We start from the raw sequence: 19806 nt of genomic DNA on the forward strand, positions 1-19806 counted from the left end.
TTCCACAAAATAATCCAAGTGTGCTAGTGACACAAATACTCCTTATGAATAGAAAGTTCATAAATGAAAAGTTCATAATAATCTCTTCTTAAATAAAAAGTTCATATTGGTGTGTAAATGTATCTGGGATCAAGTATGTGGGACGACACAGATAATGATCTTTTGATGGGGGGCTCCGGTGAACCCGGGCTCTCTAACCTCTCACCTTAAAAAAGCAAATATAAGCATCAAAATATCTGCTGTGGAAGGTCCTGTGTAATGCAGTTCATCGGTAATCCGGGTGATGTGTCTCAAATGGTTGGATTATCCTCCCGGTATACACCTGCCTGTGAAAATAGAGAGGAGGGGGAAGGGGGGGTTGTCCACCTCGGGCTCCACCAATTCAGTGGAATAGACAGTGAAGGGAGAGAGAGAGGCCTCCAATGGTGTAGTATATTGAACAAAGTGCTATTTATTAGATAATAAGGGTGGTCTCTTACATTAAAAACATCTTAAAACAGCATATACAGCATAAAAAAAATCTGGAGCGGCGTCCGAGGCGCCTCCTTACTGACTTCCGTTTACGTCTGCTCTCTGCCACGCAGACGTAACCGGAAGTCAGTAAGGAGGCGCCTCGGACGCCGCTCCAGATTTTTTTTTATGCTGTATATGCTGTTTTAAGATGTTTTTAATGTAAGAGACCACCCTTATTATCTAATAAATAGCACTTTGTTCAATATACTACACCATTGGAGGCCTCTCTCTCTCCCTTCACTGTCTATTCCACCGAATTGGTGGAGCCCGAGGTGGGCAACCCCCCCTTCCCCCTTCCCCCTCCCCCCTCCTCTCTATTTTCACAGGCAGGTGTATACCGGGAGGATAATCCAACCATTTGAGACACATCACCCGGATTACCGATGAACTGCATTACACAGGACCTTCCACAGTAGATATTTTGATGCTTATATTTGCTTTTTTAAGGTGAGAGCCCGGGTTCACCGGAGCCCCCCATCAAAAGATCATTATCTGTGTCGTCCCACATACTTGATCCCAGATACATTTACACACCATTATGAACTTTTTATTCAAGAAGAGATTATTATGAACTTTTCATTTATGAACTTTCTATTCATAAGGAGTATTTGTGTCACTAGCACACTTGGACTATTTTGTGGAATATTGTGTGTGTTTATTCACATTGTTGCTTATTCACAGTTGATGTTTATGTCACCACAGTTACTATAGCTACACTTTAAAGGTCACATCATCATCACCTATTTATGTGATAGATTTGAAGGGCGAAGTCCTTTCACTGTTTTTATTCTGTTGAGTGTAGTGTGAACACTTTTGACTTCGCTGCAGTCCTTAGAGACATCATCACTATACATGCACGTGTATTATTTTATTTGTTTTGTTTATTCATCTAATCACTTTAATCTTATTTTAGTTTTAGACACATTCCTTCACGCTACATAGTGCGAGGGACACCATCACATTTATTTTGCACCAGATTTTGCACTCTCCAGTTTTTAGTAAATCAACCCAAGTGTGTCATCTAACCAACCTGAAGACTTATGAAAAGTATAAAAAACACAATATACTTCTAGTGGGGGCTAATGAGGGGGATAGGGGTGTTGTCATTATTAGCCTTTATGGGCCCCTTCAGTTTGTTACAGGGGTCTGACTCGGATAACTTTTGAGATGCAACTTTTATAATAGCAGTGTGTCCTGAAACTATTTGCAAAGCTTTTAGCAAGCTTCAGGGGCATCTTTGTTCAAGGTTTTAAAGCGCCCTTCAGCTTTAGTTTGAGAATTTTAAACAGATCTAATTAGAAGTGTTGACTATCACTTTAAACATTCTGCTAGCAGGGTTCTATCATGTTTCAAGGAGTGCTAAAGCCCGTTTAAAGCCTGCTAGTAGCTTCCTTAAAGTGACAGCCAGCTTACCCATTCAGATCTGTGTTTAACAACCTCAGACAGGAGCTGAAAGTTGCTTCTTGAACAAAGCTGCCGACAATTGTGGAAAGCATTTCAAATGCTTACTGTACAAACTGCTCTTATACAGGTTGAAGCTCAAAAGGCCTAAGACTATGTATGCACATGGGATAAGGGCAAATGTAATTAGCTTTGCTGTGGTTTAAAGTACAGTTGTGCTCATAAGTTTACATACCCTAGCAGAATTTATGATTTATTGGCCATTTTTCAGAGAATATGAATGATGACACAAAACTTTTCTTTCACTCATCGTTAGTGTTTGGCTGAAGCCATTTATTATCAATCAACTGTGTTTTACTCTTTTTAAATCATAGTGACAACAGAAACTACCCAAATGACCCTCATTAAAAGTTTACATACCCCAGTTCTCAATACCGTGTATTGCCCCCTTTAACATCAATGACAGCTTGAAGTCTTTTGTGGTATTTGTGGATGAGGCTCTTTATCTTTTCAGATGGTAAATCTGCCCATTCCTCTTAGCAAAAAGCATCCAGTTCCTGTAAATTCTTGGGCTGACTTGCATGAACTGCATGTTTGAGATCTCCCCAGAATGGCTCAATGATATTGAGGTCAGGAGACTGACTCACACTGACTCACTCCAGAACCTTCACTTTATTCTGCTGCAGCCAATGACAGGTCGACTTGGCCTTGTGTTTTGGATCAGTGTCATGTTGGAATGTCCAAGTACGTCCCATGCGCAGCTTCCTGGCTGATGAATGAAAATGTTCCTCCAGTATTTTTTGATAACATACTGCATTCATCTTGCCATTAATTTTGGCCAAATTTCCTGTGCCTTTGTAGCTCGCATATCCCAAAAAATCAGTGATCCACCTCCGTGTTTCACAGTAGGAATGGTGTACCTTTTATCATAGGCCTTGTTGACTCCTCTCCAAATTAAGCATTTATGGTTGTGGCCAAAAAGCTCAGTTTTGGTCTCAACACTCCAAATGACTCTGTGCCAGAAGGTTTGAGGCTCGTCTCTGTGCTGTTTTTACGTATTGTAAGCGGTATACTTTGTGGCATTTGCATAGTAATGGCTTTCTTCTGGCACCTCGACCATGCAGCCCATCTTTCTTCAAGTGCCTCCTTGTTGTGCATCTTGAAACAGCCACACCACATGTTTTCAGAGAGTCCTTTATTCCACCTGAAGTATTTGTGGGTTTTTCTTTTGCATCCCAAACTATTTTCCTGGCAGTTTTGGCTGAAATTTTAGTTGGTCTACCTGCCTGTGGTTTGGTTTCAACAGAACCCCTCATTTTCCACTTCTTGATTAGAGTTTGAACACTGCTGATTGGCATTCTCAATTCCTTGGATATCTTTTTATATCCCTTTCCTGTTTTATACAGTTCAACTACCTTTTCCCGCAGATCCTTTGACAATTCTTTTGCTTTCCCCATGACTTAGAATCCAGAAATGTCAGTGCAGAACTGGATGAAAGATGCAAGGGTGTGTCAGGAGTCCAAAAACTCATTGAGCTTTTTACACACGCACTAATTGCAAACAAACAGATCACAGGTGAGGATGGTTACCTTTTAATAATAATAATAATAATTCAAACCCCTTTGTGTGAACTTGTGTGCATGTTATCAGGCCAAAATCACCAGGGTATGTAAACTTTTGATCAGGGTAATTTGGGTAGTTTGTGTTGTGATTATGATTTAAAAAGAGTAAACACAGTTGATTGATAATAAATGGGTTCAGCCAAACACTAACCATGAGTGAAAGAAATGTTTTTGTGTTATCATTCATATTCTCTAAAAAATGGCCAAGAAATCATAAATTCTGCCAGGCACTTTTTCATTTCATGTTTACATGGGGAAACATCTTCTTCTGTTGAGCACTGCTGGAAGTCGGAAAGTGTGATTAACCCTAGTGGGCTTAAACAGCATTTATGCCGAGCATGAGAGTGCAAGGCAAATCTTTTTGGTGAGTGCGGTTTCAAGGGAGGTGGATCACATTCACGATCGGTGTGGTGGAAGGAAAATTAAAAGTGTATAAGAAGATTTTATGTGAAATCCATCACTCTGCGTGGACTTTATTTTTTTTTATTTTTATCTCACTTTTTTATGACACTTTTTTATGTCACTTTTGTATTTCTTTGTTGCTAATACACAAGGATTTAACATTTTGGATACACAGTTTATGTAGCAATGTTCAGTTTTACTATCATGAGATGTTATTAATAAGTTAGATTTGTTGCCACTTTATTGTTGTGAACATAGCGCCACTATTTTTTCATTTAAAATACTGTTTTATTCTATTCTTTAATATAAGTGGCAGCTTTAGGGACTACTACGTATTTACATGAGCGCAGTGGTGGGACATCAAGTTTAGGTGCGCGGAACTTGCTGACTGTCATTTGAATACACCATTGTATCTTGTTCTAAACTGATCGCACATACCAGTTTACTCGTTTCAAAAATGTATGTACAGGCTGTACAAACTGTGGAATACAGGCACACTGTGTGTCTGCACCATGTCCTGTAATCCCGCCCCCCACTATTAAGAGGAAGAGATGCATGGTTTCATTACAGAACTTTTTAACCGTGTAAAAAAAAAGTCCGAAAGATCTGCAATTCCGGTGCCTACATAGTTATAACTTTATTACAAAGAGTCTTTAACATTGTATGTTCACAACTACTTTAAACCAAGATAAGATGTCACTGATATTGAAAAATACTTTGTCTATGCAACATCCAATTTTTAGGTATTATGTTGGAATCCCTGGGTAAGGGTATTTTATGAAAATCAGAAGATATCTGGTGTAAAGTTTGATTCTCTATGCACATAAACATTCCTCAAATATTTTATGGTGGGAAGCGTGAATGACTGGGTTTGTTTCTAAACTTGGGTTATTTCTTTACTGAAAATGCAAATGCTTGCTAATTGTCTTCTAATGTCGGTGTGCTCTTGTATTCTGATGTCATTGTTTTACTGTATATGTTATTAAATCATAGGGAAAAAAGGACAAGCTAAATAAGTCGCAGATAATATTTTAGAATGTGACACTAAAGTAAAAAGTGCTCTGTAATATAATGACTGAATATTAGGAGTGTTAAATGGGCTCTTCTCTTTTCTTCTCTGATTATATCCATTTCATGGGAGAGGGTTACTCCCTTCTTGACTACCGTACATTCTTATTGTACTCTGGAAGTCTTACAGCTTTTGTAAGGTTCATGCCTTACACTTTATCCTTAATATAAGCAGTAAGCCAGTTTAAAAGTAACTATCAGCATCTTATTTTGGAATGTTAAAGCTGTTGTAAACCCTTATGCCGCGTACACACGGTCGGACTTTCCGGCATACTTGGTTCGGCGGACCAGAGTGTGCCGGACAATCCGCCCGTGTGTGGGCGGCGGCGGACTTTTCCGGCGGACTTCTTCCCAAAAGCCCGCCGGACCTAGATTTGAAACAAGTTTTAAATCTTTCCGTAGGACTCAGTTTCGGGCGGAAAGTCCGCTCGTGTGTGTGCTGGTCCGACGGAAAGCCCGCTCGTGTGTAGGCTGGTCCGACGGACCAGATACGACGCGAGGGCAGGGTATTGCATCTCGCGCTCTCTGCAATAGGAAAAACAAATTTTCCTATTGCGGTGAGCGCGGTGCATGCCAGGCCCTTAGGTCTGGTATGGATTATAAAGGGAACCCCCTACGCTGAAAAAACGGCGTGGGGTCCCCCCTAAAATCCATACCAGACCCCGATCCGAGCACGCAGCCTGGCCAGTCAGGAAAGGGGGTGGGGACGAGCGAGCGCCCCCCCCCTCCTGAACCGTACCAGGCCGCATGCCCTCAACATGGGGGGTGGGTGCTTTAGGGGAGGGGGGCGCCCTGCGGGGCCCCCCCACCCCAAAGCACCTTGTCCCCATGTTGATGAGGACAAGGGCCTCTTCCCGACAACCCTGGCCGTTGGTTGTCGGGGTCTGCGGGCGGGGGCTTATCGGAATCTGGGAGCCCCCTTTAATAAGGGGGCCCCCAGATCCCGGCCCCCACCCTATGTGAATGAGTATGGGGTACATGGTACCCCTACCCATTCACCTAGGGAAAAAGTGTAAGTAATAAAACACACTACACAGGTTTTTAAAATATTTTATTAAACAGCTCCGGGGGGGGATCTTCCTCCGGCTTCGGGGGTCTTCTTCCGGCTTCGGGGGTCCCTCCGCTTCATCTTCTCCCGGCGTCCGGTTGGTTCTTCTCCGCTCTCTTCTCCCGGTGTTCCTGTTCTTCGGCCGGCTCCTCTGCTGTCTTCAAGTAGCTCTCTTGCCAGCAGAGGTCCGGACTTCTGGGCTTCTGGGCTTCTGTGCTTCTGGGCTTCTCTTCCCCAGATGTTGACACGACGCTCTCTCCTGCTGGACTGCTCTCCGAGGGCTGCGTTGTGACTTATATAGGCGGAGACCCCGCCCCCTTTTGATGTCACAGTCCCTGGGCATGCTGGGACTGTGACGTTTTAGGGGGCGTGGTCAACATCACCCAGTGACCACGCCCCCTAAAACGTCACAGTCCCAGCATGCCCAGGGACTGTGACATCAAAAGGGGGCGGGGTCTTCACCTATATAAGTCACAACGCAGCCCTCGGAGAGCAGTCCAGCAGGAGAGAGCGTCGTGTCAACATCTGGGGAAGAGAAGCCCAGAAGCCCAGAAGTCCGGACCTCTGCTGGCAAGAGAGCTACTTGAAGACAGCAGAGGAGCCGGCCGAAGAACAGGAACACCGGGAGAAGAGAGTGGAGAAGAACCAACCGGACGCCGGGAGAAGATGAAGCGGAGGGACCCCCGAAGCCGGAAGAAGACCCCCGAAGCCGGAGGAAGATCCCCCCCCCGGAGCTGTTTAATAAAATATTTTAAAAACCTGTGTAGTGTGTTTTATTACTTACACTTTTTCCCTAGGTGAATGGGTAGGGGTACCATGTACCCCATACTCATTCACATAGGGTGGGGGGCCGGGATCTGGGGGCCCCCTTATTAAAGGGGGCTCCCAGATTCCGATAAGCCCCCGCCCGCAGACCCCGACAACCAACGGCCAGGGTTGTCGGGAAGAGGCCCTTGTCCTCATCAACATGGGGACAAGGTGCTTTGGGGTGGGGGGGCCCCGCAGGGCGCCCCCCTCCCCTAAAGCACCCACCCCCCATGTTGAGGGCATGCGGCCTGGTACGGTTCAGGAGGGGGGGGGGGCGCTCGCTCGTCCCCACCCCCTTTCCTGACTGGCCAGGCTGCGTGCTCGGATCGGGGTCTGGTATGGATTTTAGGGGGGACCCCACGCCGTTTTTTTCGGCGTAGGGGGTTCCCTTTATAATCCATACCAGACCTAAGGGCCTGGTATGCCCCGCGACGGGGCTCGCAAGGTGTCAATCTCGCCGATAAAAGCGGCAAGATTGACATCCTTTTCTAGTCCCGTCGCACCTGAGTCACGTTCAAAATGAACGGACTTGTCCGTGTGTGGGCAAGTCCGTTCATTCTGAAAGTCCGCCGGAACTCCGGCGAAAGTCCGTCGGAAAGACGGGCGGACTTAGCCCGCCGGAAAGTCCGGGTGTGTGTGGGCAAGTCCGTCCGTTTTAAAGTCCGGCGCACCTGGCGGACAAAGTCCGTCGGAAAGTGTGCCGGACCAAGTAGGATAGAAAGTCCGACCGTGTGTACGCGGCATTACATATACCCAGTGAAGTGACAGGGCTCAGGTGATAGAGATGAAACAAATCTTCCTTCATACATTATACCTGTTTATCTGCAGTCTTCTCTTCTCTGCATCCGTTCAAAGTCCAGAAATTATAAAGCTTGTCTGACCTTTTAGAAAACAGAGGGCTGAGAGCTGAAGCTACTCACTGCAAAGCTCAGTGAGGAGAGCTGATTGGTGGTTAGAGATACACCCCTTCACACAGCACACAGAAACAGAGCTGAGGCTGTCAATCACAGGTTGCATGCTGGAACTCCCACCCCTTTTTTTTCTCTTGGTGTTAGGAAAACTCAGAAGTGACTTATGCTGATAACAGAGGAATGAAGCAGCACACAGAAATGACATTTAGTGCGATTAATTGAGACAAGTACACACTATAGAGGGACATTCTTTGTTCATATTTCATACACTACTTCAAATATGTGTTTCTTAGACACCATAGGGCTGAAAATAATAGTTTTAAAGAAAGTGAAAGTGTTTGATCCAGGTGTAATTTTTTTTACTGCAGGTATAAAACACCCTTTTTCTATTATTATTTTTATCAATGATAATATCACTATTGTTTGGGGTTTTTTTTTCCCTTCTTTTTATTCATTGTTATATTTTATGTCACTAGCTTCCAGAACATACATTATACTGTATATCAGTTTAGTACTATGTGAAATTAGTCAAATACATGTTTGTGAATGATAAGGTAATTTTGCATTACATTCTGTTTTATGAATGCTTTAATTTCAGGTGATACAAAAAAATGCACCTTGCTACAGGGTTGCAAAAACAAATGTAGATTGCAGGGGTCTATTTGTCTAATCTAGGAGATAATGATTTACCTTTTAATAGCCATCATATCCTTTCACTGATAATAGGAATGACTCAAAATAATTAAGCTGTGCAATTGCTCTGGATGCAGTATATATTTGACCGTTGACAATTTTTCAGCCCTAATATGTATTAAAGTGTTACTAAACCCACAACAGTAAAATCAGTCTGTATATGCAGCATTGCATGCTTGTTATACTCACTGTGGAACTTAAGAGGTTAATCCTCTGCATTGTGTAAAAAGGCTCTTTGATCCTGTATGCACAGATCCTTCCCTCCTGCACGGTCTATCTGGGGGAGGCCAGCTAACACAGTCAGAGTAGCCAACCTGCACATGCTCAGTTGTGTCTTTTTATACTGGAGAGAACAGTTACTTGTTCTCAGAAATAGCCAGGTCACATGATATTGATACCACACATGTGGGCATGTATACAGGCTGCAGTGGAAATCTCCTCCTTCCTGAACTCTCAGCACTAGAGAAACTGTGAAGTTTGTCATGTAACCGCGGTATACGGATCATTCAAAAAGGTATATAGTGGCAGTATTTTAATGTAAAAAGAAGATTTATAAGCTGTGGGCATTGTGGGGGGGGGGGGGATGAACTATTTTCATATTACTGGGTTTAGTAACACTTTAACATTATGTATTCCTAGAGGGTCGGTGATATCGCCATTATAGAGGGATGGCAGTGGGCTGAATCTTATTAAACAGGCAAAACACAGCCTTGCATTTTTTGGCTTTGTCTCTTGCCACTGCAGAGTCTTTCTCCCTCTCTTTAGAGTATTAGGAGGAGACGTAGTTGTCCCCTATTTATTTCTTGTAATGTATAGCCCAACTGAACTAGTAATTTAAATCAGCACAATACAATCCAAGTGCATAAAAACAAAAGTAGTGCAAAGCCTTACAGTTGGTTTTCTTTAGAAATCAGTACAACCCGAGTAGATAAGCCTATGCCTTGCCAACATGCAGCAGAGTAGGACCCTTGCTCTTACCATGGCAGTAGTGGTCTCTGTGCAGAGATCTGATGCCACCTGCAGAGACACAGCTAGAGCTCTCCAATCAACAGGGAGAGCTAATAAAGTTGACTCAGTGGGAAGTAAATCTAATCTTTGCAGAGAGACCACTGCTTTCACACATAGGGCCAGGGTGTTTCCCTGCAGCTTACTGACAGAGAACATTTTTTTTCTACTCACACTGTGGACCCTAATACTTACCTGAGCCCTATCTAGATCCAGCATTGTTGCATGAGAGTCTTGGCTGTCCGGACTCTCCCTCATTGGCTGAGACAGCAGCAAAGCTCCATTTGCTCCCACTGCTGTCAATCAAAGTCAGTGAGCCAATGAGGAGAGAGAAGATGCTGGGCGGCGGCTATGTGTCTGAATCGATACACGAAGCTACGGCTCGGCTCGGGTGCCCCCATAGCTTGCTGCTTGCTTTGGGGGCACTCAGCAAGAGGGAGGGATCAGGAGCACTGAAGAGGGACCCGAGAAGAGGAGGATCTGGGCTGCTTTGTGCAAAACCACTTCAACAGAGCAGGTAAGTATAACATGTTTGTTATTTTGAAACAAAAAAACAAGACTTTCGTATCACTTTAAGCCTGGTACACATGGGCAGAATGTCGGCTGGCATTTGGCCCGTGTGTATGGCAGCTGGTTGGCTGGCTACTGTCGAAGGCTCATGACCAAAAAAGGTCTGCTGACCAGCGCCTGATCAGCGCTCTCAGCCAATGGTTGAGAGCGCTGACCGGAGTGTTCTGGGTGGGGGGGGGGGGGGGGGGGGGGGGGGGGGGGGGGGGGGGGGGGGGGGGGGGGAGGTGCTATCCCGCTGGCAGAGCACAATAGAACAGCAGGGGAGATTGCCTTACTAACATCAGCTTGTTAGTACAGCAACAGACATGAGCTATAATTTTTCTCATTCAACCAAGCGGATCGTTCTGGTGGTACGGGTGAGGCTTAAGACTTTGCACTCTTTTTTGTTTTGATGCACTTGGAAACACGTTTGCTGATTTAAACTGAAAGTTCCATTCATTTTTAGGCCAGTTCACACCTGAATTACAAAGGAACATGGTTCGCATTCCAGTGCGATTCAGTGCAGTGCAATTGGTTCACATCGAAAGTCGTGCATGTACTGCTTTTAAAAAACTCGCTCTGCCAGATTGCATGGCAATATGGTACCATGTGATCTGCAGCAGGCAATTGCACTGCGTTTGCGATCTGCGTTTGGGGGGCTGTTAGGATCACATTGAAACCACACCACAATAAAATAAAAGTAAATTAACAGGGACAAGTCCCCCCAAAAATGCTTTGGTGGGTGGAGTTGCAGCAGTTTTGGCACCCAGTTTTTCATGAGTAGAAGATGATTCAGTCTAAGTGTAGATTGACTTTCTGTTTGTAAAAAAATATGTACATTTTGTGAAGTCATATTCTGTAAATGCGCTAATAAAGTTATATTGAATACTGCAAAGTTCTTCTGAAAAGCATCAACTTGCTGTATGGATGTTAGCACTTTTCTGTGAACTTTGAGAACTTCTTCCATTCGTTTCTAAAGAGAAAGTTTTCCCCTTTACCTCTAGAATGAAGTCACCCTGCTGAGAAATGAAGTGGCACAGCTGAAACAGCTTCTTCTGGCTCATAAAGATTGCCCTGTAACCGCCATGCAGAAGAAATCTGGCTATCATAGTGAGTAATGTTCCATTACCCATGGCCTTGGGCTACGTCAGTGAAATACTGCCAAAATGAACCACGCTTCTATTAATACAGGGAGGTGCACATACACTTCTAGTGTTTTAACATTAAATATAGAAAATAGGGGAAGGTTATTGCTCGCTACATTTAGATGCTGTTTAAACAGAATTAATTTCCACTCTCCTCTGAGTAATATTTTTTTGCTACACTTGATTAACGCCACTGTATGTCTCTAGCACTTTAAGCTTTTAAACATTTTTTTCAATGAATGCTGTTTAATTAGTATTGTATGTGGAAAATCCCTTAAGTTTTTGCATTTCAGATTTGGGGTGTAGAGTATGATTAACATATGCTGAACACACTCAAAAGCCTCTCTAGTGTCTGGAGAAAGATGCATAAAAATATATGAATGTGGATTTTTATTTTCATTTATTCCCACGCCTTGAATTAAAAATGTCAGTTCTACATGTACAGAATTTTGATGTATTGCTGGTTTGAAGGTAACTGATGTCATAGCTTACAATTGTTTTAATTTTTGCTTCCTACAGAAAATTGCTAAAGTATAGCCCAAATATAGGCATTGTTGGGTGGATCTGGTTGGAGTTTTGATGGATACGAGTATGGCTTAAGCTGTGGCTGCATGAGAAAAAATAGCAAATAGGTTCCTAAAATATTTTCCTTAAAGGAGAAGTACAGTCCAAGCTCGTTGGGCTGTACTTGTCCTGTGGATCACAGGTGTGCAGTTTGTTCTGAACTCCTGTGACCCGTTTTCAGCCATCAGCGGGCTGAAGCCTGCTATCAGCTGACATCACAGAGGCTGCAGAAAGATCGCAGCCATATGGTCAAGATCCGCCCAGGAGCCTGGACTCTCTCAGCGATCCACTGAGAGCCTGAGCCAGCCACTCCCGCCCCCTCAACAGCCCAGCGCTCCAGTGAGCACGGGGGCAGAGCAAAGAGGCGGTGACTAACAGTCACCAGCTCTCTGCTCACAGTGCAAAGTGATCAGTGGTCTTTCCTCGGTTCTCAGTCTTAGAGCCAGCAGGGGACAGATGTAGCATCAGAATGATGCTGCATCCACCTACTGTAGGGAAGTATGATTTAAAAAAAAAAATACCAAAACATCTCTTTTTAAATAAATAGGGACTGCCAAAGAACACCTGGACTTCCTCCACACCTGCTTTTCTGGTACTGCACCCCCTCTGTCACAAGTTGTCTGGCTAGAAAGGAGCAACCAAGTCATACTGAGCAATTAACTAGTTCAATATTGTTGAATGCGGTATAAATACACTAGCTTGCAAAAGTAGTAGTTTACCATTATCATCGAAAGTGAAAGTAGAAGAAAATCCCACATTTTAGGTTGACATCAGAACACTTTTAGAGGGAAATCTTCCAATGGGGACACTAGTGATCCTGGTGACTCCCAGGTATTCCTTCACTTTGGAGGGATTTCCTTCCACTTCCTGTTTTGGATATGGGACAGGAAGTCTCCAATGAGACACAGATGGCAAAAAAAAAAAAAAATGATAGGGGTTATTATAACCCTCCCTTACTCTATTCAAAATGGGAAAAAATATGCTTTTGCCTTTTGTTACGCTTTAACATTTTAAAATGGTGAAAATGTTTTAATTTGATACAGAAAATTACTTTTGAAAAAATGCAAACATTTGTTGGTTGCATAAGCATTCACCCAAATAGTAAGATTTGGTAGAACCACTTTTGCCAGCTATTACAGCTGCAAGTATTTTGGGCTCAGTTTCTCCCAGCTTTGCTATTTGGATCCTGCAATCAGCTTTTGCCCAATCTTGTTGGTAAAATTTCTCTTGCATTCAGATTGGATGGGAACTGTTGGCAAACATTTTTTTTAATCTTCCCATAGATTATCAGCTAGATTAGAATGAACATTGTCTTACCATAATAAGACATCTAGGTTCTGCTTTGTTTTTTTTAACCACTCTGATGTAGATTTGGCTGTGTGTTTACATTTATTTTTAGGGTATTGCCACAGGTATAAAATACTTGTTAAATCCCCCAGTGGATCCAGTGCACATCACACTTCTCGCAGTTTTAATCTAGGCAGTGGTTAGGTATAAAACTGAAATTTTTATTAATGTCAGAGCGGGCTGTAGCTCTTTCCCAGGCTGAAGCCCAAATTGTGGGTGTTCTTATGGGGCAGTAGTCCAGCATTGAAGCCCCCACACCCTCTACTTTCTGCAGCCCTCTATGTAATATTGCCCTGCCCTCTATGTAATATTGCCTCCTCTTTGCTACCTTACTTGTACATAAAATACTACACAAGCCCGCAACAACACAAGCCAGATACTATAATTGTCCCAGAGAGACGAGTGTAGAAGGTCACTTGTGTTGTTGGGCTTGTGTTTTTGTGAATGACCGTGCTCCTCTGCAGCTGCTGTTCACAAGCCAACAGCCTAATATTTTATCTCCTCTTGAAAAATAGCATGAAGGTCTGGGCGCAGTCAAGCTAGTGTTTATGTGCATGTAAGGGAGCAGACGGGGTTGTATGAAAAGGGGGCTGTGCGGGCTCTGTGTGCTCTCTTGTTCATGCTCCCTCTCATCTGAGCTGTCACTTGAAACTGGTGGCATCTCCTTTGTCCAGTGTTGTCCGATAGCAGTAGAGGTCGGTGGGGTCAGCTATCTGGCAATGCTTTTTAGAAACCATAGCACAGATTTAAGGTGTTTTACCTTAATGCATTCTGGGTTGTATGATTAAAAGGGGGCTGTGCGGGCATTGTGTGCTCTCTTGTTCATGCTCCCTCTCAACTGAGCTATCACTTAAAACTGGTGGCATCTCCTTTGTCCAGTGCTGTCCGATAGCAGTAGAGGTCGGTGGGGTCAGCTATCTGGCAATGCTGTTTAGAAACCATAGCACAAATTTAAGGTGTTTTACCTTAATGCATTCTGTGCAAAGGATCCCCCCCAGCTCTCCCTTATACTTCCTTGAGCCCAATCTTTATCCAGTGCTCTGCCTGAGAGCAGTGGCTCTCTTCTCTCATCCCCTCCTCAGTGGACATGGAGGCTCCTGCTGCTGTCAATCAAATCCTCTGACGAGGGACTAGGGGGAGCGCCAAGCCACGCTGTCCGGGCCTGTAGACGCAGGCAGCATGGCTTGGGTTCGAGCCCACAAGAGTACCCCATAGGAAGCAGCTTCCTATGGAAGGTACTCGCAGAGCAAGAGCCAGGAGCCCGGCAGGGGACCCTAGAAGAGGAGGATCAGGGCTGCTCTGTGCAAAACCATTACACAGAGCAGGTAAAGTTAGATGTATATTGTTGGGAAAAAAAACGTTTACAGTCACTTTAAACAGGGAAAGGTACTAACCCTGTATCAAACATTTGATACATGTGTCAATACATTGATACTGAAAGGTAAATCCTGCCCACGCTTAGTTCTCTTAGAGACTGGGAGAGAATTGCCCTAGAATTGCCAGCATTGCTAAGTGTTTGGATTTATTCATCTTGCCCTCAATCTTGACCAGTTTCCCAGTCTCTGCCAATAAAAAACATCACCTCAACATAATGCTACCACCATTCTTATTAACTGTGAGGGGGGTCCTCATGGTTACATCCAGTGTTGGCTTTTTGCCACACATAGGACTTTGTGCTATGCCCAAAAAATTGTTTTGGACTCTTTAGATCAGAAAGTTTTTTTTCTGTAGGTTTTCTGTGTCTACCGCATGCCTTTTGATAATATTCAGATAGGTTTTAATTGTTTTTTTTTTTCATTATTAGCTCTCTTCTTATCACTCTTCCAAAAAAGAAAAAAAAATCCATTAAAAAAAAAACTTTTTGTCATGAGTCTGACTAACAGTTGTCCCTTAGAAAGTTGGCCTCCTTGCCAAGTCATTCGAAATTCATAAATACTGTATATTTAGATTTTTTCTTTACATTTTTAATAATTAATTTACCAAGCAAATATTAAAAATTGTTTTTTTTGTTTTGTTTTTTATAACCCAACCCTAATTGATGGTTCTCATCAACTGTATTGGGGAAATGAAAGATGAACAGGACACGTTTGAACACTTTGTCCAATCATTTCTATTCCCTCAAAAATAAAGCAGTATATGCAGCTGTTTGGGTACCTGTTTCTCCTCCCTCTCAGTTCACTTAATAATGTATACTTGGGCAAGCGTACATGTTTAGAGGACACCCAGCTGCTAGACATGTTGCTGTGCAATACGTTCATATCTGCACATTTACCCTTCTTGTGCTTTTGAACTCCTTTTTCCTTTAGACTCTTTAGGCTTGGTTGAGACTGGTGCAATGGGGGAACCAGCGTGGTTCCTGTGCCGGTTCCCGCATCGCACCTGAATCACCGGCGATTCACAATGACATCTGCGAACTGCTGCCGGTGTCAGTGTAAAGTTAATAACACCCCCAGATTGGATCGCAGTGCGAACTGTTAAATGGGGCAGGAATCGGATCGCATAGGTGTGAACACCCATGCAATCTGATGCCAGTGCAGACCAAAAAAGGGTCCTGCACCATTTTGGTTCGAATGTGATGTGATTTCAGCCATACAGTTTGTATGGCTGAATTCGCATTGCACACACATTGCATGTGATCTGCCCAGCAATGCAGTGCAAATCACATGTGATGTCTGTGATCGTACAAGTGTGAACCCAGCCTAATTCACACTGTTACATTGTGGTAGTGTGCAACTGTGCTATATGCATTGTGATGTTACAAGTGGCGCATGTACCTTTTTTGATACGTTTTGGTGCGTTAGGCAGCTCAGGTGCGTTTACAGCTGGATTCACATTGTTGCAGAACGTTATCTAATTGGATATCCAGTAAAAAAAAAAAATTTTTCATAAGTTGCATTTGTGTTATTATTTTAGTTGACTAAATGAATATTATTTTAGTCAACTAAAATATGACTAAAACAACTGAGATGACTAAAATACGACTAAAACTAAAATGGCATTTAAGTCAAAAGAATAAAATGGGACTAAAACTAAAATGCCATTTTAGTCAAAAGACTAAAACTAAATTGAAATTTGACTTCAAAATTAACACTGGTCTGTAGTGCATGTTCATACCTCAATACCATAATAAATAACATATTCGATTTTTCACTCCAGCAGTATATAATGAGTTTGGAAATTGTAGAGAAATGTTAACTAATGCATTACAATTTAATTACACCCATTAGTTTTTAGACGACTAAAATTACGACGAGCCGAGAAAATGAAGTTCAATGCTTCCGAGCATGTGTAGGAATTTTGCGCGTCGGAATTGTCACAGACGATCGCATTTACGGATAGGGACTTTTCCTGACCGAACAATTGAGAGCATGCTCTCAATCTTTTGCTGGCTGGAATTTCGCCAGCAAAAGACCGATGGAGCATACACACGGTCGCATTTTCTGATGAAAAACTCTCATCGGTCTTTTGCGGGCCGAAATTCCGATCATGTGTACGTGGCATAAGACTAACACTAAATCGAAATTTACTGCCAAAATTAACACTGGTGTTTAAGGCCTTTTTCACACAAGCATACTATATTGTACGTCCATGTTAGGGCCATGTTTGCCCGGACAGGTGTTCTGGGAATCTGTGTGCAGGCAGTCTTTCATGTGAGTTGGGTGTGGGGTTCGGGCTGTGAACTGCACCGACACGGCTGTCATATTGGGAGCAGTGGCTGTGTCTGTGCAGTAACTACATCACAACTGAAATGAATGGGACTGACTGAACGGGGATGTACAGAACAACTGTGTGGTCAAAAGGGCTTGCCTGTGAACCAGCTAAATTTTAGAGTTTTTACCATTGTCTAATTTACCTTAAATAATGGTGCCATTATCCAATGCATGATTATGCCTACATCATCCTTCTGTATACACAAAGAATATACAGTGAATAAATAGCTGTCATATGTCTTAACATCAAGATGTGACTAGTCACCTCAGTGACATTTGGAAGGTTAATTGAGTCTTCCCATTTCTTTTTCTCTCGTGTTTTTGGCTGTGATGTACAATGTTCCAACCAGCTGCTGCTGCTGAATAAATGGCCAATTTTTGTCCCTGGTACACAAATTTTTAACAAATAACAAAGCTGGGAATGCATTAGGCAACACTCATAATATATAACCCACAGCTTTCTCCTTTATGATTTAATGATATTCCGGGATATTTGTAAATGTGAAGATTGTCCCTGCCATATGCAAGCACTTCATTTTAATTTGCCAGTGTCAGTAATTCAGGAGGATAAAGAAACATTTTGTATTGCATGCAAACAGTTCCTCAGGTGCTCGCGATAAAACTTAATAGCCTCCATCTTTACTTGTAGTCATTTTAAGCTGTTTTATCAGAGCAGGCAATATTTTTTAATTTAAAAGAATTGAGCGGTAAAGGCAACTTTCCATTTGCCATATATATTGAGAGAGCTGATTTTGTCATTTCTGAGCTGATAAATCTTACTCCATGGATGCGCAGTCATCTGACAGGGCTGCAGAATAACATTTTGCAGTAAATTGGATGGGTATAGGCATATGTTGGAGATTGGTATTAACAATGATTGCAGAGAGGATGAGGCTATTATCCTTTACATCTGATAAACCCACATAATGTCAGATAGACGTTCCCCAGATCTGGCATTGTACGCTCTGTTTGTCTTTGATATGCTTCCCATATCCTTGTAAACAAGCCGGGTGTATTTTAATCCGGCCAAGAATGTATTTGTGGCATTGCGCAATTATTATAGCTAAATTCACTGTCATAATATGGAATTGGGTTGCATTGAATAATTACTGAATGCTGATATTTGCCCACACAATACAATGTTTTTCAATCAGATGAAGCACATACTATACAATTTTATATATATATATACAGTGGAGACAGAAAGTATTCAGACCCCCTTAAATTTTTCACTCTTTGTAGCCATTTGCTAAAATCATTTAAGTTCATTTTTTTCCACATTAATGTACACACAGCACCCCATATTGACAGAAAAACACAGAATTGTTGACATTTTTGTAGATTTATTAAAAAAGAAAAACTGAAATATCACATGCTCCTAAGTATTCAGACCCTTTGCTCAGTATTTAGTAGAAGCACCCTTTTGATCTAATACAGCCATGAGTCTTTTTGGGAAAGATGTAACAAGTTTTTCACACCTTTTTGGGGATCCTCTGCCATTCCTCCTTGCAGACCCTCTCCAGTTCTGTCAGGTTGGATGGTAAACGTTGGTGGACAGCCATTTTTAGGTCTCTCCAGAGATGCTCAATTGGGTTTAAGTCAGGGCTCTGGCTGGGCCATTCAAGAACAGTCACGGATTTGTTGTGAAGCCACTCCTTCCTTATTTTAGCTGTGTGCTTAGGGTCATTGTCTTGTTGGAAGGTAAACCTTCGGCCCAGTCTGAGGTCCTGAGCACTCTGGAGAAGGTTTTCGTCCAGGATATCCCTGTACTTGGCCGCATTCATCTTTTCCTCGATTGCAACCAGTCGTCCTGTCCCTGCAGCTGAAAAACACCCCCACAGCATGATGTTGCCACCACCATGCTTCACTGTTGGGACTGTATTTGACAGGTGATGAGCAGTGCCTGGTTTTCTCCACACATACCGCTTAGAATTAAGGCCAAAAAGTTCTATCTTGGTCTCATCAGACCAGAGAATTTTATTTCTCACCATCTTGGAGAACTTCAGGTGTTTTTTTTTAGAAAACTCCATGCGGGCTTTCATGTGTCTTGCACTGAGGAGAGGCTTCCGTCGGGCCACTCTGCCATAAAGCCCCAACTGATGGAGGGCTGCAGTGATGGTTGACTTTCTACAACTTTCTCCCATCTCCCGACTGCATCTCTGGAGCTCAGCCACAGTGATCTTTGGGTTCTTCTTTACCTCTTCTCCCCCCGATAGCTCAGTTTGGCTGGACGGCCAGCTCTAGGAAGGGTTATGGTCCTCCCAAACATCTTCCATTTAAGGATTATGGAGGCTACTGTGCTCTTAGGAACCTTAAGTGCAGTAGAAGTTTTTTTGTAACCTTGGCCAGATCTGTGCCTTGCCACAATTCTGTCTCCGAGCTCTTCAGGCAGTTCCTTTGACCTCATGATTCTCATTTGCTCTGACATGCACTGTGAGCTGTAAGGTCTTATATAGACAGGTGTTTGGCTTTCCTAAGAAAGTCCAATCAGTATAATCAAACACAGCTGGACTCAATTGAAGGTGTAGAGCCATCTCAACGATGATAGGAAGAAATGTACAGCACCTGAGTTAAATATATGAGTGTCACAGCAAAGGGTCTGAATACTTAGGACCATGTGATATTTCAGTTTTTCTTTTTAAATAAATCTGCAAAAATGTCAACAATTTTGTGTTTTTCTGTCAATATGGGGTGCTGTGTGTACATTATTTATTTATATATATATATATATATATATATATATATATACACACACTATCTCACAAAAGTGAGTACACCCCTCACATTTGTAAATGTTTTATTAGATCTTTTCATGTGATAACACTGAAGAAATTACACTTTGCTACAATGTAAAGTAGTGAGTGTACAGCTTGTATAACAGTGTACATGTGCTGTCCCCTCAAAATAACTCAACACACAGCCATTAATGTCTACACCGCTGGCAACAAATGCGAGTACACACCTAAGTGAAAATGTCCAAATTGGGCACAATTAGCAATTTTCCCTCCCTGGTGTCATGTG

General features: G+C 42.8%; 1 protein-coding gene across 4 annotated transcripts in view; it reads left to right on the forward strand.

Moving 5' to 3' along the window:
* ATF2 (activating transcription factor 2) overlaps positions 1-19806 on the forward strand; it is a 198095-nt gene that overhangs the window by 143034 nt on the left and 35255 nt on the right. For all 4 annotated transcript variants that reach the window (XM_073633852.1, XM_073633856.1, XM_073633853.1 and 1 more), the window contains one exon: positions 11024-11129. In XM_073633852.1, coding sequence (XP_073489953.1) covers positions 11024-11129 — 106 coding nt within the window. The remainder of the gene's footprint in view (positions 1-11023; positions 11130-19806) is intronic.

Source organism: Aquarana catesbeiana, linkage group LG06 (genome assembly GCF_042186555.1).
Source record: "Aquarana catesbeiana isolate 2022-GZ linkage group LG06, ASM4218655v1, whole genome shotgun sequence".
In the NCBI taxonomy this organism is placed as follows: Eukaryota; Metazoa; Chordata; class Amphibia; order Anura; family Ranidae; genus Aquarana; species Aquarana catesbeiana.